At 35.1% G+C, this 27,257-nt stretch overlaps 1 protein-coding gene across 13 annotated transcripts in view; it reads left to right on the plus strand.

Moving 5' to 3' along the window:
- MPDZ (multiple PDZ domain crumbs cell polarity complex component) overlaps nucleotides 1-27,257 on the plus strand; it is a 173,196-nt gene that overhangs the window by 65,200 nt on the left and 80,739 nt on the right. For 8 of the 13 annotated variants that reach the window (XR_009008557.1, XM_057547814.1, XM_057547822.1 and 5 more), the window contains exons 9-18: nucleotides 2,070-2,184; nucleotides 2,542-2,630; nucleotides 11,925-12,108; nucleotides 12,947-13,036; nucleotides 16,129-16,238; nucleotides 18,524-18,670; nucleotides 19,546-19,710; nucleotides 21,130-21,315; nucleotides 22,442-22,651; nucleotides 24,801-24,917. Coding sequence is in view for 12 of the 13 variants with exons in the window: in XM_057547814.1 (XP_057403797.1) it covers nucleotides 2,070-2,184; nucleotides 2,542-2,630; nucleotides 11,925-12,108; nucleotides 12,947-13,036; nucleotides 16,129-16,238; nucleotides 18,524-18,670; nucleotides 19,546-19,710; nucleotides 21,130-21,315; nucleotides 22,442-22,651; nucleotides 24,801-24,917 (1,413 nt within the window). In the remaining variant the exon portion in view is untranslated. The remainder of the gene's footprint in view (nucleotides 1-2,069; nucleotides 2,185-2,541; nucleotides 2,631-11,924; nucleotides 12,109-12,946; nucleotides 13,037-16,128; nucleotides 16,239-18,523; nucleotides 18,671-19,545; nucleotides 19,711-21,129; nucleotides 21,316-22,441; nucleotides 22,652-24,800; nucleotides 24,918-27,257) is intronic. The other 5 variants (XM_057547816.1, XM_057547818.1, XM_057547823.1 and 2 more) reach the window with 2 other exon arrangements.

Here is a 27,257-nt window from a genome sequence, read left to right on the forward strand (position 1 = left end):
TTTTTTTAGAGAAAAGTTATGCTTTCAGGGTTGTAACAAAAGCTGTATTCATAGGCAGAGCATTCCATCTTTGTTCTTAACTTGATATGAAAAAAGCTAGAATGTTTCAAAATTATTATAATGTAATGGTTATCTCAAATAGTTCAGGTCACAAGATGATAGTGGATTAAATATCAACAAAATAATTTTATCCAGAAATTTCTTAAATATGTAAGAAGAGAATTACGACCAATTTCTATATGAGCTTTATAGCAAATGCAAGTTCTACATTCCTTTCTTATAGATCTAAAAACAGTTATTTTCTAAACAGTTGCTACAAATTCTTTTTTTTAATATTCTAACCTCTTCCACAAGCCCTTTAAAACTTTATTAGAACACTTGAAATTTCCATGATTCTGTTGTTTTTAGGATTGAGTTTCGTTGCTATTTTTTGCAGGGAGAAAGAAGTAAAGAAAGAAAGCCTGTTTATGAAAGTATTTAAATGGCATTCTTTTGTGGTAAACAAAACATTTTATTCAGCAATACATAAATGAATGCAATACCAAAAACCACTTGATGTAATTGAAAGCTTAGAAAAGTATCTATTCTGTGCATATCATCATTTGTGAAGCTTGTGCCCCTTTTAAAACCATTCGATAGTCAAATTGCCACCCTCTAAAATAGCACTTGCATAAGTCTTATTAAAAATAGAAGACACATTTGTTTCAATTGAAGCAGATTTCATCCTGTCATTTTCTTGTAATTATCTAAACTTTAAACTTTTGCTAAGTTTGCACAGATAATTATGTGCAATGAAAAAAATAAAACTTTACTATAAAATTATATCTCATTTAGGTGACTTATCAGTGAGATACAGAGTGTGCCTAAAGAAAATCAGAAAGCATTACCAGCTCACCCCAACCTGCATGTCCATTCGAACCAAAGACTTCATTCTTCTGTTATCTTCCTAGGGTTCTCTGTGGAATCTGCTGACACCACACTAGTATATAATGCCAACAACTTATTGATGACTTACTGAGCTAGTTCATTCATGCTTTATTCAGGGAGCCTTGCCCTTCAGTCCAATACATAATAACAAGTCTACATATTAGAGAAATCTGCTTTCAGGTACCACTCCAGGAATGAAGGAAATCAATGTGGAAAGGCATTCTTTCCTTCTAAAAAGCTTTTTGTATTAAAGTTTGAATTTATCAAGCAAATACAAGGATAGTTTTAATTAGCTGTTTGGTACATTTCACTGGCTTTCAAAATAATCATCAGTCTATTAATAGTATATCTGGAGGATAGATTCACATTCATGGTGTTAGAATCAGCTTTCAACTTAAGATAGTAATAACAGCATGTCTTGAGTGGGCAGTATGGCCCCTACATTCTAGGAGGAATTTACATACTGTGCAGCTTTTAAGAGCAGGGGTTCTGCAACCAGCCTATCTACATTTGAATTCTGCCTCTACTAGATTGCTGTTTGTCCTTGGAAAAGTTTGTGTTCCTCAGTTTCCCCAGAGAAAAATTGACAGTAGTTGTACCTACCTCATAGGCTTATTCTAAGGAGTAAATGAGTTGAGACATGACAGGTGTCTGTTATATAGAAACTGCTCAGTAATTGTTAGCTGGACTTGTTCTTATTCCTGATAGACAGTTGAGCAAAGTGATGCTTAGAAAAATTCAGTGGCAAAGCTAGATTTGAACTTGTTGATGGGGATTCAAAGTATGAGTTATTTTAACTGTATTACATCCTAACTTCTTCAAAAATGAAGATGAGCCATCCCTGAAAATAGAATTTGTTAATAAGAAACTGTTTAATTTTTTACATTTTGCATGCACAGACAATAATATATTTCTCTGCTGGGGGTGTTCAGCTCTACTCCTGACATTCCTTCTGAGTAAAAATGTGATGCTCAGTCCAAGTTGTCAAGATTGAAGGAGTAATCCTACTCTATAATTTTCTAGCTGCGTTCTCTAACACCCAATTACATCATGTTATTTCTAAAGATTGTGGCTTAAAAAAGATTATCTTGTTTGTTTACATGTTTATTTATGTGTATGCTTATTTATCAATTTTATTTTAGGTTGATGCTTCTACTCAGAAAAGTGAAGAAAATGAGACATTTGATGTAGAACTCACTAAAAATGTCCAAGGATTAGGAATTACCATTGCTGGTTACATTGGAGATAAAAAATTAGGTAGTTTTTAAACATTAATATTCTATATCTTTCATCTTGGCAATTGCCTCCAATATCTTTGTCTTATGAAATATTGAATCAACATAATGTATTTTTAGATTGTCATAAACTGATGGAAATCTTCCTTAGGAATAATTTAGTGCAGGCGACTCTGTTATTTTATTTCAGACAGACAAAACCATTGTCTTTTTCTGTAGCGTAAGTTTCTACTAGTGGGTTTCTTTGTGTGGTTGGTTGATTTATATCTGTGCAGAATTAGGATTTTATATTTGGAGAATGGAGGATGGGTATTGTTTGAGTGTGCTTTGTAAATAGTAAAGCAAAACAAAGCAAAAACAAACCTATTTCTAATCTTAGAACCTTCAGGAATCTTTGTAAAGAGCATTACAAAGAGCAGTGCTGTTGAACATGATGGAAGAATCCAAATTGGAGACCAAATTATAGCAGTAAGTACACATTTAATAACAGCTTTGTTAATTTTCATGGTTGAGAGATGCATTCTCCTAGTTCACGCAGTTTTGAGAACTACAGGTAGCTCTATACTAATTGAAGCTTGCTTTGGTGGTTTGAGCTGTCATCACAATTACTCATTATTTTGTGGAAGTCAGAGCATTGGATAGAAGCTTTATTGATGCCATTTCTAAAGGTGGGACACTTTCTTGAATAACTGCTGGTACATCTGCTTTCTGGTTTTAATGAGTTTGGTACATTAATACTCATACTTGTATTTTAGCTGCAGATGCTCCAAAACTAAAGACCAGACATTATCACTTTTAGTGTACTTGAATCTGAAATTGGGTTGTGTGCATTTTTTTACGTCAGCAGAATGACACTATTTTTGTTGGCACCATGACCAGGGCTCCTTTTAGCTGTAAGACTATAAAGGAATAAAAGAAATAAAGCCAGATCCTCTTGATTAGATCAAGCTCATAATTGTATCCTAGTAACATTAGTATGTTTTGACCATATAGCTATTCAAGGTAGTATAAAAGAATCCAACTTTCAGTTCAGTGTTCAGTGGAAACTGGACTACCCTAACTACTTCTCAGAACATGAATCCCAGAGACCCTGCATCAAGGGCTTTCTGGTTAAATAAGTTTAGGAAAAACTGCCTGTGATATCGTTTCTTAGGGATCCACAATGCACATTGAAAACTCAAAAACTGAGAAGTTTCCCAGTAAAGAAACTTGTTTAACTCTTTTACCTCAGAGGTTCCTAAACTTTTGTAATCATGTTCTTTCTTCCCTCAAACATATATTAATATTCTTTGGAGTACATTTTGGGGAATGCTGATTTATCTTAATATATATTTGTTTATGTGTAATGAAGTCTCTGTTTTCGCCTTGGGATCTTAATAGTAGTTAAGATAGAAGAGTCCTTGTTCACTGCAGCATTATTCACAAGAGCTAAGATGAGTAAGTGACCCAGAGGTCCATCTGCAGATGAATGGATAAACAAAATGTGGTATATACATACAACAAAATATTATTTAGTCTTATAAAGAAGGAAATTCTGTCACATTCTACAACAAAACCTTGAGAACATTATGCTAAGTGAAATAAGCCAGGCACAAAAAGTCATAGCAATAGAAAGTAGAACAGTTGTTGTGAGGGGCTGGTTAGAGGGGGAAATGGGGAGAAGTTGTTCAATGGGTATAATTTCAGTTTTGCAAGATGAAAATGTTCTGGAGATGTATCGTATGACAACATGAATATACTTAACACTACTGAACTATATACTTAAAAATGGATAAGACAGTAAATTTTATGTTTTGTGTTTTCTTTCACATTTAACAAAAAGATAGAGATGTCCTTTATCAGTCTCTGCTCTTTGCTTCTACATTGCAACTCTGTGACTGTTCTTGAACTTTGTTCTATAAAACTCCTAACTACACCTGTTTACCTCTTGAAATCTGCTCTAAAGACCAAGTTGTGCGTGCCACCTAAGCTGGTCATATCCTGGAAAAGAGCTTTCCTGTTGTATCTCTATTTTAACATACAATGAAAATTAACTACTTTACTTTTTTTTATTTTGGAGAAAAAGAGGGAGAGAGTGAATATATACATATTCTAAATCCATATCTGATAAAGAATTAAAAATTGAATATATAGCTAATGTACTTGCCCCCCAGGCTATATATTTGAATCCAATAGAAAGCTTTTTTAAAAACCAGCATTCTTGAGATATAACTCACAGAACATACAATTTGCCCATTTAAAGTGTATGATTCAGAAGCTTTTAGTATCTTTACAGTTGTGCGTTCATGATCACAATCAATTTTAGAACATTTTCATTACCTTTAAAAGAAACTCCATCCCATTAGCAGTTACTTCCTAATTCCTCCATCCTCCCAGCCCTACACAACTACCAATCTACTTCCTATCTCAATAGATTTGCCTATTCTGGACATTTCATGTAAATGGAATCATTCAATAGGTGGTCCTTTGTGATTTGCTTCTTTTGCTTAGCATGATGTTTTCAAGGTTCATCTACATTGTAGCATGTGTCAATTCTTAATTTCTTTTTATAGCTGAATAATATTCCATTGTATAGACATACCACATTTTATTTATCCATTCATTAGTTGATGGACATTTGAGTTGTTTCCACTTTTTGGATATTATGGACAATGCCACTGTGAACATTCGTGTACAAACTTCTGTGTGGATGTATGTTTTCATTTCTCCTGGGTGTATACTTAGGAGTGGAGATGCTGGATCGTATAGTTCCATGTTTAACCATTTAGCAAGAAGCAAGATTCCTTAACCTACAAAATTGGGATAAAGATACTTCCCTTGTATGATTTTTAGGAAAACCAAATGAGTTATTTATTTAAAATACATAGTATGCTTGGCACATAAGTACAGTTTAATTAAGCAGATATTTATTGAGGGTCTGAAATGATTACACATTTAAGTCTCACAAAAGCTTCCTTTCAAGCTTGTCATTATTTTCATTCTTATATAAGTGGAATCTCAAATATAATTTTGCTTAGACAAGATCAGTGCTAAAGGAAATTTTTGACTCAAAAGCGGAAGCACCCTTCTTCTGAAGTATTTTCTTGCTTTCAATAAAATCACTGTCTTTGCTGTCATCAATGTTATGATTTTTAATTTTTAGCAACATTCTCTTACTTCAAAGTTGGAAGCACCTTGACTTTTAAGGAACATCATGCAGTACTTTTGATCATGCATTAATTTTGTGCAAAATACCATCATCTTGTGGGCTTTTGAGATACGAGTAGGAAAGTTCTTCACACTAGTTCTTCACACTAGTTGCTTTTCACAACTGCTGTGTTTGATTTTTTTTTTCAATTTTGTCCTAGCAGCAGCTATTTGGAACTATACTCTGTTTTTATTTTGTAATTGTTGAGGTGGTGAGAAGATTAAGAAATTATTTCCTACTATTTTGAGGATGTATTATTTTGAAACATTAACTCTTTTGTTATAAGATTCCTATTTTACAAATTGTGCTCTGTTGACCCCTAGAGTTTCACTGTAGACATTACGGGGCGGGGAATAGAGACTTTTTTTTCCACATTATATATTGGTATTCTGTATAGGAATTATTTAATAAAAGGACTATTTTTTTTAAAGTTGACCAACCTTGTCATTAGATAAAATCATATACTCATTTTTTTAGATTGGTGTACAGAGATCCTTGATAAAAGCAGTATAGAATTAACATCTGATTTAAAAAAATATTAAACAAGCATATGTTGATAAATAAGGAAAGGTATCAAGTGTTGCCTTTGGTATTCTGTGACTTTGTTAATAGTCCCAAGTTTTGTATGTGTGTATAGGTATAGGCCATGTTGGAGGAGGGCTTGGCCAGCTAGATTGAGTGTGCTAAGGAGCTGGGCTTTTCCATTTGTTCTAACTAGGATTTCTCCCGTTACTTATTGCACCTGTTAATTGCGGTATCTGCACTGCACGTTATGAGGATGTTGGATCTCTCCTTGAGATAGCACATAGGCAATTTACTGCCATTGCACCTAGTTCCACAGCACTTTTGTCTCTGGTACAATTGGGTCTGAAGCCACCTCTTAACTCTCTTCCTGTGATATTGAGGGATCACAGATGGCCTGAGCCCTGATGTAGGTTTTGGTGACCTTGTCTCATATGTATGATGGGTGTAATTATGTTGATCAGAAACTGCTCCCATAGGGCTTGGGGTTTTCATGTTTATTAATCACCTCGTCACTTTATTAATAATAATACCAGTTTCTGAGTATCTTTCCAGTACAAAGTGCCATGCGCTGTAATTTTGGGAAAGTGGGTACCATTATTCTCATATTACAGATGAAGATACTGAGAAATTTGAACCGAAGTCTAGGTTTAAAAGTCCGTAATTATCCCATTATAGCAACTTCTTCTGTGCTAGTCCCGACCATCTCTGACATTTGTGTAAGGAATATAGTTTTCAATTCAGGTCATCAGGTTTTCAGAAAAAGGGAAAAATGTGGTTTTTTTTCCCTTTACATAATGAACTTTATTGCTACTAAGTAGACAAAATCATATACATTCGATTTTTCTTAGTGAAACTGAATTTAAAAATTGAGCCATAAAAATCTATTGCAGCTGAAAACTTACAGCCTAAGTTCTGTGCATGTTAAGAATTTTTATGGCACCTCAGCGTTGCGATTTTTCTCCTTTTCTTTACTACCCTGAGAGTAAATAACGTGTTCATTTCTCTTAGATTAATTTTTGTCTTTGAAGCCTAAAGAATATAAAATGTGAACATGGCTTAAAGAAACCCTTCTCGTAGAAACCACTCTTAATAGTTTATGATTTAAATTTTCAGAAAATTTCCATGTATCTACATTTAAAAGGATCATATTAGTTTATACCTTTTTATTGTTTATTTTACTTAGAAATATACCTGGGAGGTATAGTCATATCAGCACATATAAATCTGTCACAATATACTTAAGTAACCCTTACTCATGGAGAGTTATGTTGTTTATAGTTTCTTGCCAATATAAATAACTGTATTACACACCACTTTGGATATCTTTTATGGATCAAGACTTGAAACATTTGACTCTGCTGTAATAGTATTATTTAGATTTGAGTTGTACTTATTTTATTACTCAGCACTGGATCTTGTATGCCACGATTTTCTTACGTTGAATTTTAAATCTGATTAATCTCTTAGTCAGCTAAAGTGTTTTTTTAGTAAATTTTAAATGAAAGAATGTGTTGGTAGACTTTCTGAACCTTTTCTGTCTGATAACCTCTTCTGTTGCCTTTGCACACTTGGATGATTTGGCTGGGGATAACATAGACTTTGCATAAGGAAGACTTAGGGGGGACAATCTTAAACAACCTTGGAAATTTTGTCATCAACTCTCTTTTAATTTTTTTATAGGGAAGGGTCTTCCCTTTTCCCTGGAAGAAATCTTAGGCAAGTGCCATGACTTAACACATTGTTCTTAGAGAGTAAAATGCCCTATGGCCAATCAAAAATCACCAAATACAACCCCAATTTAGTATTAAAAATTTCCCATCCTAAATAATAATCTAATTTCAGACTGCCTCCCTGGCCTCCCAGAAGCCTGCTATGAACTGATGGCTTACGTAGGGATAGAGAATGCACTCTCCGGTATGTCTTCCCTACCTAGCTTTTCTTTTCCTCCCTCACCTTCTCATTGTGCTTTCTGACTCTTACCAGTGTAAAAGGTGAGAGAAGGAAGAGAGGAAAAGACAGTAAGACACTTCATCCTTGACTGACACTGTTGTAAGATGGCTTTGTACTGAGTGAACCTGGAGGATATTCAAAACTGACTGTCATTTAGGGTTCCTTCTTGGATTCCTGAGAGATCCTCGTGGAGATATTTGAACTTTCCATGACAGATGGTGGATTTTTTTCATCTGACTGACTCTTCTTCCCTTTGGCCCTGGTTTCTCAGCATTCTGCTCCATAGATTCTCTCTTTGGGGTACCGTTATTCCCTAGGGGTACTCTTGGGTAGGTTTCAAGATGGCTCCAGCCTGGCTGTCTCGTGTGTGTGTGTGTGTGTGTGTGTGTGTGTCTGTGTGTGTGTGTGTGTCTGTGTGTGTGTGTCTGTGTGTCTGTGTGTGTGTGTGGTCCTCTTCTGGTCTGTGCCCAGACAGAGTTAGGCTGTTGAGCAGTTCTCAACATAATAGCAATTTTCTCTTGCTTCACTTTCAGAGCAGTTAAACAGCCTCTCCCTTAACCTCCTTACAGAGCTAGACACAATCTACTACCTTCTTCCCTACAACATGTGACACAGCTCTTCTGACTTGTGGTCAAAGGCTAAACATCTAGGTGGAGTGGGGACTTACAGCACTCTTCTCTCTAGAAAAAAACAAAACAAACCTCCTTTAAATTTTTCCTAATCTCTAACAACCCAGCCCATTTATGCCCTAAATGTGTACAAATTATAATTCTTGACCAGTTAGTTTAAATTTCTGCATGGTGGCCATCTCACAACACGGTATAGGATATAAATAATCATAGCATCTCAAACATAATTTCCATTTTCACATATGTTAACACTGAATATAAAATTTGGGGTTTGTAATTTCTTTCACAGAGGATAACCTGCTCACTCTGTTGCCTACATGCTGATAGATTTTTTTCTTTTGATTTTTGAAATCTAAGAATTTAACCATGATATGTCCAGTGTTAGTTTTTTTCCCCTAGTTTTTCATATACCTCTGATTTATAGAGGCAAATTTCTTTATCTACTAATCATTTCTTTGATTATTTTTTCCTCAATTATTCTCTTCTCCTTGTATTTCTTTTCACAATTACATTGATTTTCTAGATCAGCCACATTATGTCTTCAGTCTTATTTCCCTGACCATTTTTATCTATTTATTCTTGTCCTCTGAAATACGGGAAAATTGCATATTCCTGTCTTCCATTCCTTGACTTTGTTTTTGCAGTATTTAAAATCCTGTTGACTGCCTTCATTGTAACAGTTTTCTTTTTCTTTTTTAGTAGATACTTGTTCCTTCTTTGTACATATAATCCCTATTTCCATCAATATAATGAATTATGAATTCCTTTGAAGGGAAATTTCAGAAAATACCTTTTTTCCTGTTCACTGCAGTGACAGTCTCATTGGAAGATGTTTGTACTGATGCTTCAGGGCACTTGCCTTCTCTTGGACTGTGGTATTTTATTCTTGTGACCTTTAGTTATTCTCAGAGATCTCAGTGAGACCTGTGCTTGTACAAAAGGGAGTTGAGATGGATTTTTGTACAAATAATTCAGGAATTGACAAAGCAAGAAGGAAGGGGAAAGTTTAAATTTAGTCCATTTCACTTGTAGATTAATAGAATAGAGAGGAAACCAGGAAACCACAATGGGGAACGTTGGCTCTCTATAGTAAGAGATTGTTTTCTGTGTGTGTTGTGTAACCAGGAGTTAGTTGGGGTTGTGTGCGTATGCATGTGTGTGCATAGTGTGACTTCACTGCACATATGTAATTCTGTGCTGCCCCATGCTCCCAGTTTGGTGTGACCTCTAGCACTTGGTGTAGTTTTTAGAATCACTGGTTAGGGTCCACGTGTACCATGTGACTTTCTCCTTTTAATGAAGGGCAGTTGTTGGATTTTACTGAAGTTTCATCTTACAGACGAGAGAAACTATTCCCTCAAATGTAGAGATCCAGCTGGCCTGCCTTCAATCTCGTCATGTTCAGACCATTCCTCATAGAAATTCCTCCAAGTTACTGGTATAGGGACTTGTCTTCTTCCATTGTTTCCAGTTTTGTTATGGTGTTTTCTCTGTTATTATATTTTTACTAGTCTTTCCAAGAGGGAATCAACAAGGTGGTGGTGGGAGGAAAGAGGAGAGTGTTAGACACATATGTGCAAGTTGCCATTTAGCTCAAAAGTATCATACAAAACCTAAGTAACTTCCGAAGTCCAATTGATCATTTAGATCAGAGGTCTCTAGGTTTCTGATTGAATATTCCCATTGGTAAAAAAATCTGTATCTATCTATCTATCTATCTATAAACTACCCCTTTCTCCTTCCTCTTTTCTCCTCTCTATATATTCATATATGATATATGATTCATATATGATATATGTTGTTTTATATGTATTATATATATTGTTTTATATACATAGTTAATGTATGTATTATATATGTGTGTGTATAAAACAAATAAGATTTAAGATATGTTTAATTAAGAGTTGTATTATATTCTTCCAGAAACCTCTGCAGTAAGGGTACTTCATCTTGGAGATCACTGATCTAGGTCTTTATTGTAGTTCTCATTCATTTAGTAAATATTTGAGTGCCTAATGTGGTCAGCACTGTGCTCAGAAAAGCATGACACTTAATAGCCATTTTACAGCCATTTCACAATTCAAAAGGAATATCAGTGACTTTGAATTTCAACATTAAACTTATTGTTCCAGTTTTCCAAACTGTTTTTAAATTTTATGTATTTTTAAAAATAAGGTGTCATAATCTGCATTTATTTATTCAAAAATATAATTTGCTTTCCAAATAAATCTTTGATGTATGAGTCAGTTTCTCATTTCTCATTTGTGAATATCTACTGTGTGAACAGCACTGTTTTTTTTTTTTTTTTTTTTTTTTTGGTGGCCACACGGCCTGTGGGCTCTTAGTTCCCTGGCCAGGGATCGAACCCGGGCCATTGGCAGTGAGAGCGTGGAGTCCTAACCACTGGACCGCGAGGGAATTCCCAGCACTGTGTTTTGATGACACACAGAGCCTGTCCTCTTGGAGGATGCAGAAATAAACCAAATAATGACAGAAAACGTAAAATTAAACTTCTGAAAAGTTCTGTGAAGGAGAAATGGTAAAGGGGACTTTGACTAAAGTCAGGGGCATCAAGATAGCTTAATTGTGGAAATAACTATAGAACTGAGATCTAAAGTACTTATGGGCGTTTTCTAAGTAAATAGATAAGAAAGAGCATGGGCTGGAGCAGGCTGTCCGGAGAGTCTAGACTGAGGGAACAGAACTTGCAAAGACCTCACGGCTGAAGGGAGCACTGCAGGTCAGAGAAATGGAAATGATCCTCTGGGGCTGGAGTGCAGAGAAATAGGCAGCATCGTGCAAGATGAGGTTGGTGATGGGAGGTGGGGTTGACACGGCCATCCTAAGCCATGTTGAGAATTTGGAGCATTGTCTCAAGGAGTGTTCTACGAAAGGCCGGGTGGGGTGATGGGATCATATCTGTAGTTTGGAAAGGTCACAGGGACACCGTCAAGTGTTTTGTCATTTGTGAACTAGAAAAAGGGAAAATATTTTTTGAAGAGGCAAAGAAATAAAAAGGAAGGTAGTTTTGTCATCTTTCTTTTTTTAAAGCCAGTGTAAGTATGATTTCGGAATTCTTCAGCACTCTCAGTGACCACTTACCTCACTGTCTTCTGTACCTCTGTATCCTGCCTAGTACTGATTTCCAAACTTGACTGTGCATTAGGATCCCCTAAGAAATATAAAAGAATATTTTAAAAGGTGGAGAATCCTGGCCCCCTCTCTAGACTCGCTGGCTCATAATTTCTGGAAGTGAGACCCCTTAGTTTGTATTAAAACAGATGAAACACTCCTGCGTGATTCCAGTGCGTCTGAGCCAGGACTGGTCCCCAGACAGGTTTTAGCCCATCCCCCCACCTAGGGGAATACTCATTCCCAATTTTGTTCTTACTGTCAAGCAGTAACCGTGTGTTTCGTGGGTTGGTAATACAACTATCCTTTTATTTTTAACATGTCTTGTTCTTATCATAGGTAGATGGCACAAACCTTCAGGGTTTTACCAATCAACAAGCAGTAGAGGTGTTGCGACACACAGGACAGACTGTTCACCTGACGTTAATGAGGAGAGGAACAAAGCAGGACGCTGAGCTCGCGTCACGGGAGGACATCACAAAAGATGCAGTTTTGTCTCCTGTTAATGCAAGCGTAAGCAAAGGTAAGGCCACATGAATCTGGTTTTCAGTTAGACTCTTAACATCATTTTGTATTTTTTCTAATTCTGAAATTATTTAAAGAGTCACTTTTCTTCTTAACTATTCATTATGAACCAAATAAAAAGGGAATTTAATAAAGTTGGGATTAACTGGAACCAGAGATGCATCCATTAACTATAGAATGGGCTTCTGAATAAAGCAGATTTCTATCCTGTTTATTCAGTCACCACTTCTCATTTGGAAACATGTGCAGTCATTTGCTTTCTATCCTTGCCTTACTTTTGGATGTCATTGCTACATTTTCTCTTCAGGGGGAAATACGTTCTGCCTAGATTATGTGTGTGACCCCCATAATGTTTCTAAATGCCCACCCTTTCCTTGATGGAATCAACTTTAATTCAATGTGTAGGCTTGGCTAGCTCAGTCAGTAGACCATGAGACTCCTATTTCCACGTTTAGAAATGTCATTCATAAGCTGTTTGTACATGAATATCTCTGAAAATTACTGAAATCCTCATGTAGCTCCCTGATGCAAGTATTTATTGGTAGAAGTCAGGCTGTTGGTTTGAAAGTGTGTTTCATTTCTCAGACTGTTGACCATTCTGGTATTTATGCTGTACACTACTAATCGCAGACCAGGAGAGAGGGAGGCAAATCACAGGAGAACTTCATTACTTCTTTGTACCATTAACAGAACTTTAAGTACATGTGGTTGATGAAAAGTTTACCTAACAAAAAGCAAACTCTCATTTAGGTGTTCAAATAAATAAAGCGGGGTTTGAAAAATTCAAGTGCTTGATTATATTACAGACATAACTACTAAAATTTTCTTATTTTAAGAAAATTATGAAGAAGATGAAGATTCTTTATCTTTGAGGAGAAACACCAGCATATTACCAATTGAAGAAGAAGGTAAACACCTGGAGCCAGGTTATTATGTTCTTTATTGTTTTTTAGAGAAATGATTTTTATAAATGTGATTCAACCTCTCTGGATATATTGTAAATTACTAAAAAAAACTTTCAAAAAAGATTCTTGAAAATCCTTATTTACAGATTGATTAATTGCTCCAGTAGATTAAAATAGTTTATAGCTGGCAGATTTTCTTGCTGAGTCCGTCTTTTTTTTCTTCTACATTTTTTTCATCAGAACCTTTAGGAATCATTCAGTTACATACATGGCTTTATTTCATTCCCCTTATTTCTTAGGATAGAACCAAGTTGTCTCTTATTGAGCAAGCAGTAATAAAGTTAAAAGGATTTCTTAAATAAACACAAGAGAATCTTTAAAGCATAAGCTCTTAGGAATGAAATTATCCTTATTTTGGGGACCTTTTCTTCTAAAAATTTTAAAAGTTTTAAATTTTGAAAGGAGTTCTATGAGGAATCATTAAGCCTCTCTGAGGTTTCTCTCACTATATACCTAGAATTCATCAAACTGTTTCAAAAATTTTAGGGCGGCATAGTTTTAGTATATAATTATGCCCGAACGTTGCTGCCTTTTTTTTAGGCTGGATGCTATGTGCTTCCCTGACCTGTCATACTGCTTTAGGTGTTTGATAAGTTAAATCCACTGAACAAAGTCCAAGACTGATCTTCCTTATGAGAATTCTGCCCTTCACTAAGTAATTATATTGAAGCTTTGTAGTTCTTTAAAATAGTTCCTCTTTCATTATTTTTTTTCTACTGAAAATTGTGATTTAACTTTTTTATTTTAAAGGGATGTTTGTGTTTGCAATGATATCCCAGGAGTGAGAGGTGTAGGACTCTCAGGGGTTTAGTCACATTTTGCTATTTTTACACTAATAGGTGTAGAAATTATTTAGGATAAAGTGAATGTCCAGAGGAGTGGGACAGGATAAAAATGTTTCAAAGCATAAAACTTGAGAGAGTAAGAGGGGATGGGTGTGGAGGATGGTCTTGAAGCCTCAGCCATCTGTTTTGCTTTGGTGAATGTGCATATGTGTATGGGAGGCTAGGTGGGAGAGGGTCTAGACTTAGAATCAGGAGTCCTACATTCTTTTTAAAATAAGGGAAAAATGTCTGAATGATTCTAATGCATTTATTCTAGTGCTGGTCCTTTGACAGGGGATAAGATGTTGTTGCCTCTTCCACAGAAATTTGACTCATAATGTGAGCCTAGACAAATCATTTGACTTCACAGTAACATCAGGAGACTGGACTTTTTTTTAAATTTTTCAATTTTTAAAAAAATTTATTTTTTACATCTTTATTGGAGTATAATTGCTTCACAATGATGTGTTAGTTTCTGCTTTATAACAAAGTGAATCAGCTATACATATATCCCCATATCCCCTCCCTCTTGCGTCTCCCTCCCACCCTCCCTATCCCACCCCTCTAGGTGGTCACAAAGCACCGAGCTGATCTCCCTGTGCTATGTGGCTACTTCCCACTAGCTATCTCTTTTACATTCGGTAGTGTATATATGTCCATGCCACTCTCTCACTTCATCCCAGCTTACCCTTCCCCCTCCCCGTGTCCTCAAGTCCATTCTCTACGTCTGCATCTTGATTCCTGTCCTGCCCCTCGGTTCTCCATGACCATTTTTTTTTTTAATTCCATATATATGTGTTAGCGTACGGTATTTGTTTTTCTCTTTCTGACTTACTTCACTCTGTATGACAGACTCTAGGTCCATCCACTTCACTACAAATGACTGGACTTTATGGTTTTTTAAATATGCCTGAAATCTGATCTTGGGGCATTTGGGAAAGGGGGAGAATGAAGGGTTTTGTGACTGTAGGTTGGTTGTATGAATACAAATTTCAGACTGTTGTTATCAGCAGCTTACAGATTCCCCACTTTCTCCATTCCAAATCCCACGCTGCTTGAATCACTGCCCACCTGTGTAAACACAACAGAATCAGAGAATGGGGTTATGGGAGGAGGTAGGACTAGCTGACCCTCCTCTTTCTAACCTTCATCAGCTTGAACGGTTTCCTGTAGTCTGTGTTCACCGCTGCACATTCATACCTCTCTGGAATGAATATACTTTTGAAGAGAAAACACTCATTTTGGGGGACTAGTCTCCAAAATTTTAAAGAAATATATAGTTTACTGTTTCCAGTTTCTCAAAGAGAAAACAGAATCGTTTCATTAATCTAACACATAACAAACCTGAAAAATAGTCCTGGAGTGGAAGCTCATTCATTCCACTAACAAGGAAGCAGCTATTGAGAAATCTGAATTTTAGAATACTCTTTAAATTTGAAATTTGAATGCTAAAAAATGATATTGAAAATCTAATATAAGGAGTAGAGGCCTGTAGAGATTTTTTTTTTAGAAGACAACCTTTATGAGTAAAAACTGTGATGTCATGGAAATCTTTGAATATGACTTGAAAATTCTTCTCAACCAGTTTATTTTAGCTAAGTGTTTTAATTCAGTATTGTTTACATAACTTGTTTAGTGATTTTCTTTTCTGTTTTTTCACTTTCCTTTTTTTGCCAATTAGTATGATTCCAATTATAGGGTTTTAACTTAATGTACATTTTCCATTTGTTTCTTATTTTTTAATTTATATTTTCTTACTGTACATGGAGGTACATATATTATTTGTTAATTTATTTTGTTTGTTTGTTTTTGCGAAGTCATAGCATGATCCCTTCTCTCCTCTGTAGAACCAAATGAAAATGAAAGAGATACACTAACATAGAAGGCAGTATGACTTTTTAATACAGAGTCACAAGAGGGCCACCAAGTGAATCCTGGAGCTACTTGGAGTCCTTGTTCTTTTAAATAAAAGTTAGATAATATATGAATATTTTAATGGAAATATAGTTAAGACCTAAAAGGTATCTCTTAAAAGAGAATAGTTTTGGAACATGCAGATGATAGGGTTCTAAACTGAATTATTAAGATGTGTAGAGAAATAAGAGTAACTCATGTATTGGGTGAACAGTCAGACTTGGTATGATAGGTTGTGATCACAGTGTCCCTGGTACCGAATGTTAAGATATGGAGATTTTTGTGGTATGTCACTAATTGTGTCAACTCTTTCAGGGTATCCATTACTGTCAGCTGAGAGAGAAGATATAGAAGATGCTCAACAACAGGAAGCTGCCCTGCTGACCAAGTGGCAAAGGATTATGGGCATTAATTATGAAATAGTGGTAGGTTAGCTTCCCCTCCCTAACTTCCTAACTTGTGAACTGTATTTGAGCAGGAAGTTCCTGACAATAATAAAGATGACCATCGTAAAGAGTCTTAGAGAAGTAGCAAACGCCCAGGGCTTTTTTCAAGTCTTAGAGAAGTAGCAAACGCCAAGGGCTTTTTTCAGAGACCTAAATGTGCTGATTCAGATATTTAAAAAATTCAAGTTGGAGAGCCACCAAGGAGCTGAAGTAAATGAGATGGGAGTTTTAGAACTTATAATTCATCAGTATTTCTTATAGTAGTATATATTATATAGATATTAGGAAGGGTTTTTCTGATTCTTATTCCTAGGATTCGTGGAAAGAATCAGAATAGAATGACAATTTACTTGAAAATAAAACAAAAATCATCATGCCCTATGTACAGAATTGTAAAAAGGACTTTTTCCTACTTCTTCCTTATCACTCTTACGCTTTTACTCTCCTTGAGGGTTTTTATTCTGCATGCTTTTCTTCGTTTCACTTATGCCATAGTGAACATTTTGTTTATTAAAGGTTTGCATACCTAGGGTAGCAACTGTGATCTGCTATTTTAAAAAGAGGTTTAACAAAGTAGACACAAATTATGAATCTTTAGGTATATAGCAGCAAATTTCAGGAATTTCCAAAGGAACAATAAAATACTAGGTTAGGTAAAAGTTTTCATATTGCTTATACTATTCAAGTAACTCTAGATTAGAAGAGATAAAACACAACAGATAATGACATATAATATAAATAATAACTAACATTTATTGAGTACTTTGTGCCAAGCAGTATTCTTAGTTTTTAATACTCATTACAAAGTTGTTTTTTTTTTTTAAACACTCAAGATGGTTAACAGTCACATGAGATTTGAGTAAGTACAGCTGCTGTTAACCATTTGAAATTGAGTCAAGGAAAAAATACAACAAGGGTCCAGCTTAACCATAGTTAATTTAGCAGGAAAGGAAAGTTGGGAGATTCCTTCTGTGGGGTGGGGTTAATGTGACTGGCACGGATAACTGAGGCTGCACTCCTTCAGGTGGTAATTGAATAGTGAAGATCACCCTTTCACCAGCCATTTTCTCACAGAGGTCAGACCCAAGACCGTGGACTTTTAACTGTTCTTTGTGCACATGCTCTTTTGGTGGCACTTTCAGTAATACGTCAAGCGTGGGATTTTACTATAAGTAAGAAAGAACTAAGCTATTTATAGGTCTTCATCAAAGTCCAGGTAAATACGACATAGATCTGGACTTCAAATTATTTTCTATGTAGTTATACAGCACAAATGAAGTTACAGGAGGAGTGGTGTAGTAGAGAGAAGGATTGATGGACAGTTAAATGGGGACCTGGAGGGCTGCTTGGAGGAAGTGATACCTAAATTGGATTTTAAGAAGTAGAAGGGTTTCATCCAGCATTAGATTGCGAAGTCAGATAATGCAACATCTAGTATTAACCCTGTGCTTGTTATCATTAAGATTTGAAAAAGATCTTTTATAATAAAACATTTTTCTCAGTCCCTTTATCCCTCAGTTTCCTTAACTATAAAGTAAAGGGGATAAAGTGGATCATCTTTAGTATACTTTCTGATTTTAATATTATAATGATTGGACTCTGTGAAAATGGTGATTTCCTAACGTTTTTCGTTATTTAGTGTAACTGTAGGAAATAGAAAGTTTATTCTCCTGTTTTAAGCTTTGATTTACTTTTAAAGACAAGTGTTGTCCCCTTGATACAGTGTATGGTCCAGAACCTGGGCTCTAGGTTCAGACTGCTGAGGTTCAAAGCACTTTTGTAGCTGTGTGACTCTGCTGAAGGTAACCTCTCAGAACCTTGTTTTCCAATTTGGGAAGCAAGGATAGACATTGTACCTATTTATGAGAAGTAAGTGAGATAATCTGTGTAATGGGGTTAGCACAGTCCTGGCACATGGGAACTGCTAAGGATGCACCTTTTCTATACTGTTGTTTGAGCTCAGGCTTTTGATTTTATTTGTGGTCACTCTGACTACCCTCTATCTGTTATCAGCACCTGTAGGCACTGCAAAGTGTCTTGGGTGCTTGCATCTGGCTACTTCGTTTTGGTTTGTGTTGGTTCAAGAAACTGATAGATATCAACACTCTTTCCAAGGCAAAGCTTTAAAGGTTTGCCGCTTTACAATAAGGTTTTTGAAACTTTTTTGAGAAACTTGACCTTTTAGGGAGTGAACATAAAATACATACAGGAGAAGAAAATAAATGAAAGAATATTAAAAATTGTGATGATTTTTCTTGTTTCAGGTGGCCCATGTGAGCAAGTTCAGTGAGAACAGCGGGTTGGGGATAAGTCTGGAAGCAACAGTGGGCCATCATTTTATCCGATCTGTTCTACCAGAAGGTCCTGTTGGACACAGTGGGAAGCTTTTCAGTGGAGATGAGCTATTGGAAGTAAGCAGCTATTTCATTTTCCCCTTTGTAAATAAAATTTTGAAAAGGCTGTGGGAGGCTTAATGTGGTGAATAAGTAAGTTCTTATTTAAAATTTCTCCTCCAAAGTGTACTTGAGAAAGATAGGCAAGTAAAACTCCACCCAAAGCAGAAATTTCAATCTGTATGTACATTGATCTTGCCTAATTCCTTGCATTGTTTTTGTTTGTTTGTTTTAGGGCCGGAGAACTATAAAAACTTGCTTTAAAAATTTTGAAACATTCACTTTTTAGAATAGGTAATATATTCACATGTTTCAAAATCTCACAAATACAAAGATTTACGCCAGTGAATTCTCTTTTCTGTCCCGGTCCACTCAGTTCTCATCACCCTTCGTTAGGTGTAACTGCTTATCATTGGTTCTATGCAATCTTCCAGCTATTTTCCATGAATAAGTAAGAAAATTTGAATATATTCGCTTCTCCCCCTTTTAAAAACATACTAGCATATAAGACATGCCATTTTCTAATCTTCATTTTTTTCATTTAATAATGATATAACATATCATTTAAAGAAAAACTTCTCCTTTTCCCTTTATCCTTTGGGAATGATTTTATTAACTCTCCCTTTCCAAACGATTACACTGGCATATGAAACATGGGTGAAAGCTAGTGATTTTCCTGTGAGTGCTTTAGAAGTCCAATTCCAACAAGTCTGTAGTGTTGCGTGTAGATTGTTTTAGGAAACACCACTACACATCCAGCTATAGTTCTCAGCACAGCAGAGCCATGGTCATCCCCAAGAACAGTTTATATTTATGTAATAAAAAAAATGGTTTTGAAAGGAGTAGTCATGTTAGGAAATGTTCTTTCGTGGCCAACTTTTCTTTTTGCACAGGTGAACGGCATAACTCTGCTTGGGGAGAATCACCAGGATGTGGTGACTATTTTAAAAGAACTGCCTATAGAGGTGACAATGGTGTGCTGTCGTCGAACGGTGCCACCCACCAGCCCGTCAGAGTTGGAGAGCCTGGACTTATGTGACATCGAACTAACAGAAAAGGTACCAGGTTTGCAGATATAGGAGACTAATCTGAATGTATAATGGAAAGGTTAAATGGCATGTAAAAATTTTTAAGCCTTTTTTCTCTTATTTGGTATTTGATTTCCTCACAAATCCTGTGGCTTATGGGATAGACCTTGGAGTCAGACAGACGTGGGTTTGAATCAGGCTTGGCACTTACTACCTCTGCGACCTTGGGCAAGTCACTTCATCTTCCTGAATCTCACTTTTCTCCTGTGTAAAATATGAGCCTTGATGCCTATCCTAGAGGGTTGCTCTGTGTGTTAAATATGATATATAATGATATTAGGTATTACTGCACATGTGTGCTTGTATAATTTATTCACAGTATTCCTATGAATTAGACACTTGTCCCCCTTAACAGAAAATTGGAATATGAAAGTAGTGAGTATGTGGTACATATGTTGTAGAAGATACTTTTATGTAACCTCCCCAGCCCAGCGCTTGTCACAGGCGTGGTAAGAATAGGGGAGAATAAGAAACATAATTCCAAATTGTGTAGAAGTCAGTCTAGCACCATACATATCCAGATACATTTTATGTGATGTAATGGTATTTATTATTATAATAAAGCAGGTGGACGGATTTGCATCCATGGTCCTACTGTGCAATAATTGATAAAAAGCAAAGATAGTCTTTAAACTAACGTTTCATCATCAAAAACACATTTTTCCTATCTGATGTGGAACCAGATTCACTTTAGTATATTTTTCCTAAAAGAAGCTAATGTTTTGAACCCCTGTTTCTGTGCCAAGTGCTTTTTAAATGTTACCTCACTTAATCCTCAAAAATTCTATGAGATGGGTAACTGTGAAGCCCAGGTTAAGAATACTGCTCAAAGCAACACAGATGAAAAATCATAGAGACAGTCTTCAAGCCCAGGCCAGTCTGACTTCAGATCTCGTCCTGCCGTTGTGCACGTTAATTTATTAATGAAATAATCACGTGTACAGCTCACAGGATTTTAGAACCCTTGTTTGCCTAGAGTACAGAACTTTTACATATAGCCACTTCCTCTTGAATTGTTCTTATTTATCATAAGAATTATTTTTCTTTAATATCAAAAGAGCATCACTTTTTTTTTCTAACGATAGACGTGATAACAGACACTGATGAAAAAAGTCAAAATCACCCACCATCGTGCTGCCGAGATGTAATCACTATATATTTTTATAGGAGCTCTTTGAACCATACATTTTAAATGCCTATTACAAGTTAGATATTTCTGACTTGCTACTTTAATTCATAATGGTTTCATGAGAAGCTGTTGCTACTCATATGTGACTGTTTCATTCTGGACAGACGCTGGGAATCTTTGTTTTCCTTGTAGTGTTTGTATGTGCATCTGTGGATCTAGTGCATCTGAAATAAGAGATGCTGTCTGGTCTGTTTATCCAGCCTCATATAGATCTAGGTGAGTTTATCGGGTCCTCGGAGACAGAGGATCCTGTGCTGGTGATGACTGATGTGGGTCAGAATGCAGAGGAGGTTCAAGGACCTTTGGCCATGTGGGAAGCCGACGTTCAGAACATCGAGCTGGAGAAAGGGAGCAGAGGACTTGGTTTTAGCATTTTAGATTATCAGGTAAATATATGCTACTTGTAACAATTTTTTTAAAGAAAGATGACAGGTACTAAACATATATTGTTAATAGCAGAGAAAAAGCAGATAATACTGCTTAGATTTATCAAAGATGTATTCTTGTTTCTAGTAAGTCTTTCTGAATAATAATTTATATGACTGATTATCGTAAAGCATTTCTTTTGACATTGAATTCTTTGAGCTCTTTTATATTTCAGCTCTTGGAAGTTTGAAGAATATGCAGAATACTTTTTAGGAATGTTACAGAAATATAGTCTTTCTGTTCCTTTGGGGAATATGCCTAATTATTTTTATTTCCTTGCTCTTAACTGATGGTTCATATTTGAGTGGTAAGACAGAAAGTATTAAATACTTACTTCTTTTTTGGGAAGTGAATGATAGACGTATAATTGGATATATTGTAAATTCTAATATTCTTATTATTTGACCAAACTTAGGAATAATTGTAAATTGGTTAGGTGTAGCCTGCATCCTTATGTTGTGTTCTGTGTTGAGTAACTGAGGGCATGCTAACACCAGTCTGATGAAGTGCAGCTGTGTTCCTCATTAATTAATACTGAGCTGGAAAGCCATCTCAGATGACTCCAGGGAGTTGTGTTCTCTCTAGGGCCTGGTTCTGGAGTCTTGTTCTAATATTGCTGTGTATCTGAAGACACTGCATCACCAAATATGATATGGCCTCCTTCTGTATTTCTTCATTTCAGAAACAGGCCCTTCCCTCAGTATACTCACATCTACCAATGGTCCACAATACTATCATCTTATCAATGAACGCTGCTGTTAATAATTCATGGATCTCAGATGATAGTTATAAAATTGAACAGTTTATCAAAAGTTAACGTTATAATTTTACAGTTACCTGTATAATTTAAGAGGTCTACTTGGGGACCATGGAAAGTGAGGGTGCCACTATTTAGCATAGACTTTTCCTAAACTCTTTAAAATGGATATATCCTTCACCCAGATAATTCATTGGGAGTGTTGTATGAAATTTTTAAAAGACACTTGGAATAATTACCCATCTGTTACAATTCAGAGTATACAACCTGTAACAATATTTTTAAGTGTAGAAAGGAGCTGCCTTCTCTTTCCTTTTCCGTTTTGTCAGGATCCCATTGATCCAGCAAGCACTGTGATCGTAATTCGTTCTCTGGTGCCTGGTGGTGTTGCTGAAAAGGATGGACGACTTCTCCCTGGAGATCGACTCATGTTTGTCAATGATGTTAACTTGGAAAACAGCAGTCTCGAAGAAGCTGTCCAGGCACTGAAGGGTGCACCATCAGGAACTGTGAGAATAGGAGTTGCCAAGCCTTTACCCGTAAGAATTCAGATTTTGCTGATTTCTTTTCATTTGCAAACAGTATTGGCGTTCAGGCTTTTATCCTCAGGTGTTCTCATGATTGAATCATGACTTTTGGTACTTTTCATCAACATGGTTATTGGCTCCATGAGTGTAAAGATTTAATTTTGAGTAATATTTTTTAAAAGAGTAAAGGGCAGAAAACAGCCAGGAAGTTCAGAAATAAATTTAAAACAGCATTCTGTGGTTTACTTTTGACCTTTTTTATTCCAAAATAAGGTCATGATCAATATAGAATCAAGTATTTTCGAAGAAATAGGCTTTAAAATATCTATACCAGTATGGTGGCATGTTAGAGAAATTAATAGCATTAACAACAACAGTGGAATCTTTAATTATCATGGAAGAAAGTAGAATCTCTGTCAGAGTGGGTTAAGTTCCTGTATTCTAGTGACTTCAATATATTTGTTGTCTAATTACTACAGAGCAAGAAATTGAAATTTCCAATGTGGGTTCATCAGCTTATAGCTCTCCTCCTGGGAGGGAATAACCTTCATGTTATTAATTACTGCAATATAAAAACAACTAATAAATTCATGCTACATAATGTCAGTATGCTTATTAGGTATAGTGATTGCAGCATAACACTTATCACTGAATTGCAATGAAATATTAGAGACAATCTCAGTATTTGGTTTTTTTCAGTGTATAAATATATTTTAAGTGAAAAGGCAAATATACCTTCTCTTAAGAAAACATAAACACATAGATGCATTTGCATAAACATCAAATGAAAGTTTGTTGACTTTGTCAGAGAGTTTGTTCAAATTGTAAGCTTGTTAATATATTTCAAATGTTTATTAAATTTTTCATTCTCTGCTTTTTATTCTACAATAAATTTCTGTAACCTATGAAAATATATTTATGAAAGCACAAAGAAAGGGAGGGAAAGAGGAGGGGAAGAAGGAAGAGTATGTTAAGCAAAACTCAATCAAACCAGGATTATAGAAATCAGAAAAAGAGATCAGTGCAGTGGGGAGTGTAAGAATGAAGATAGGCCATTATGGGACTCCACACGTTCATTAAGATTGACCATACATCTGGTTCTGCTCTTTCTGTTACACAAGGAAAATGGCAAACGTGACTAAATATATGTTTTTTACTGCCCTTATTGGGAAACCATGCCACTTACTCAGAAGCAATGTTTTTTTCCCTAGGTAGATCCAAAATAAGTTTCTTTCATAAGAGTATTTAATATTTCAAATTTAATATGCATTGCAGTATATGATGAATATCTCTTTTACATAAAGTGAGTTTTACTGACCATTAAACTCATATGTGTGGGAAAAGAAGATAAACATTTTTTCTCTAAAATATTTCTGCATGTATTGGTGATATAGGGTGATATAGGCAAGACAATCGAAATCTTTTAGCCTGTTTTATCTGAGATCGTAATAAGAATGCTAGGTTTTTGGTCACTGTGATCATGGTTATAATTTGATATCTCAGGAGTGCAATTTAAGCATATTGTGTACATATAGAGTTGGTGGTGGTGGTGGTTTTTTAAGCCATGCTAAATTAAGAGACTTCATTGTAGGGTTCACTAGCTTTCCTTGTCAAGGAAATTACATTCTTTAAAATAATATTCTAGTAAGGGATGACAGAGAGAAATCGGTCCTTCTTTTTAGTGTTTTGTTTTTCTTCAACTTCTTTTATGTCTTAACACCTAAAAGTTGCCTTCTTTCTATATTAAGAAGTCATTGTTTAACCAAAGATTTGGCAGGTAAAAATGACCAGAAGATTATTATAATATAAAAAATTATTGATTTTGAATATCTTTTATAAGAAGGATGAAGAAATTGGTAGAAAGGGATTCTCATCTAACAGATGATGTTGATACTGGAATAAACATCCTCATTGTATCTTAAAATATAAAACTGTTAAATATGAATATTTATCATATTCTGTGCTCATCATTTATGTTAAAGTTGTATGTTTATTATGACTTTATTATTTGAAAACATTATTTGAAAACTTTCCTGTTTTTTCCTCTCCTCCCCTTACTTTTTCTCCCCTCTCCCTCTGTCTTCCCTTTCCCTCCCTCTTTCCTGTTCTCTCTCTTTTTCATGAACTCATCCTCAAACACTGGGCTTCATTCTCCCTGCAGCTTTCACCAGAAGAGGGTTATGTTTCTGCTAAGGAGGATTCCTTTCTCTACCCACCACATTCCTGCGAGGAGGAAGGGCTGGCTGACAAAGCCCTCTTCAGGGCTGACTTGGCTCTGGTTAGTGGCCACAGCTTATCAAGCTTTCCTTCAAAATCTTATGTGTCTTATTTTTGCTTTTCAAAATATTCTAAAGTCTTGCTCTATTGTTCATTATGTTTTGGAAAACTAGGCATTTTGCTTTAATTTCATACTTGGGCATCTCTAGGCATTCTTTAACTGTTTTCAGTATTCAGTCATATATCAGTTGTTTTGGCTTCTTTTTAATGAGGTAACAGGTATATTATTTCATTAGATGTTAATAATGTGAAAATCACATAAATTGGTTCAGTTATTGATTAAGAGCACAGAAGCTTCCAAAAGAGGCAGAACTCATGTTTCCTATGAATACATGTATGTTAACATTACTGATTTACCAGAAACTTTTAAATTAAAATTTTTTTACTTGATCTGTATAAAATCATTTATTGTAATAAACATATTTAGGGACCACTGGAGGCCACTTTGTTGGGTAAATATATGATTCTTGATCCTGAGAACCTTGTTGTCTGGTAGAGGAGCTAATACTGTGTTAACAGTTAATAGTTAAAATATAAAACTAAATACCAGATATAAATATACACATGACATTTATACAATATAAGTGTAACAAATTATACATCCTATTCCTAGTACTTCCACCATTGAAGCCAGGTTCCTGACCTGAATTTTTCTGGGGGGAAAACATTGCTCAGTGTAACTAGAAAGGAATATTTTTAATACATGTTTTAGTGGTGTTGGACTAGTGAGAGGCTTAGAACCTGTGAAATTCTCCATTAGGTATTTATAACCAATTGTGCACATCATGCTTTAAACTGGAGTATGAATTATTTCTTTGATTCCAATAATCCTAGTGTTGAGGGAGATAGTTCTTCAGTATTAAAATACTAATAATACTTCTATTAGTATTTTTCAATTGTCAGCTCCTGAATTAGCCATTTGGAAAGTTTTGGTGTATATTGTAATTAGTGCAATAATTTCACATTATAATACTTAACATACCAGGTAACATTTGTCTCTATTTCCCATGGGCATTATTACCACTTCAAAACTGGGTAGCTTAGAATGCTATGAACTACATAAAGTACTATGGTATAAATGTATTAAATAGTACCCAGCTATAGTAAATTATTTTTGAAATGTTATAGGACACAAATATATTACTGTCTCTAGAAGTGCCCCAAGAAACAATTTTCTCTGTAGATTTTACATGGCATATTTGAATGTTCTTAAATAAATGCCAGTCAAAAAGAAAAATCAGACCCACTTTTAAGTGAGTTTAACATCTTATAATGGTAATAGCTATGTAATCTTGTATTGGTCACTCAATCTCTCTGGACCCTAGTGTTTTAATCTCTAAAATAATTAGATGAATTGATTATTTGGATCTCTCAAGATTCTAGGGCATCAACGATAAGCATACAAATTGTTCTTAGGTACTCTTAAATATTTATTATAATCCATGACACTCTGCTTAGTTAATACTATCTAGATAGCAAAAGTTAAAGATTTACTATTTAGATTGTTATACATAATGTACATCTGTAAAGGGTAAACCTCCACATAGTGAGTCAGTAGTAACTTTGAACATGTATTTAAAATATATTATTAGAGAGAGGGTCACTTTAAAATGCCCCACCTGTATTTTTAATCAGGTTTTTGCAAGAACATGACCTGGTATAATGTTATGATACTTTTCTTGGCTAAACATATAAGTTGAAATCACAAAGAAATAGAAGATATGGGTTTTGGCCATCAAGACAAAATACTAGTAATATTAGAGAAAGGTAGTATTTACATCATTTCTGTCTGTTCTAAGGTGTAACTGTGAGTGAATTGTAAGAAGAGCTACAAGCTCATCATGACTTAATTGTTTCACTTGGTTCTGGGACAGAAAATAGTAATAAGATTTTTTTATAAAATGTTGTGAAATTCTCTAGCTCACTCTTTCTGAGTTTTCCATCAGTAGATGTTTATAACTTACAGCTTCACTATAACCAGATCATAATAAGGTCCCTTGTTTGTTAATATAATTTCAACATGAAATCACAGATATTATTTTTGATTTCCAGTGATCACCATAAAATTCTGGACCTGTAACTTGAATGGTTTTAAAATCTAGTTAAAGGATAATTTAAACAAAATATATTGTTTTGTGAGCTTTACAAATAGATAATTGCTTAGCTGCCTTGTTGAATAATAATTAATTTTAGTTGAATAGGAAAAGTGATGATCTCATTTTATTATAAAATTCTAGGAGTTTGGGCAGCTACTTTTTAAAAAAAAATGTGAACTGGAAAAAAGTATTTTTTTAATTTATGGAAATATTTATCCTTAGAATTGCTCCAAGCCCTTTGTGAA

Source organism: Balaenoptera acutorostrata, chromosome 6 (assembly GCF_949987535.1).
Source record: "Balaenoptera acutorostrata chromosome 6, mBalAcu1.1, whole genome shotgun sequence".
Taxonomy (NCBI): Eukaryota; Metazoa; Chordata; class Mammalia; order Artiodactyla; family Balaenopteridae; genus Balaenoptera; species Balaenoptera acutorostrata.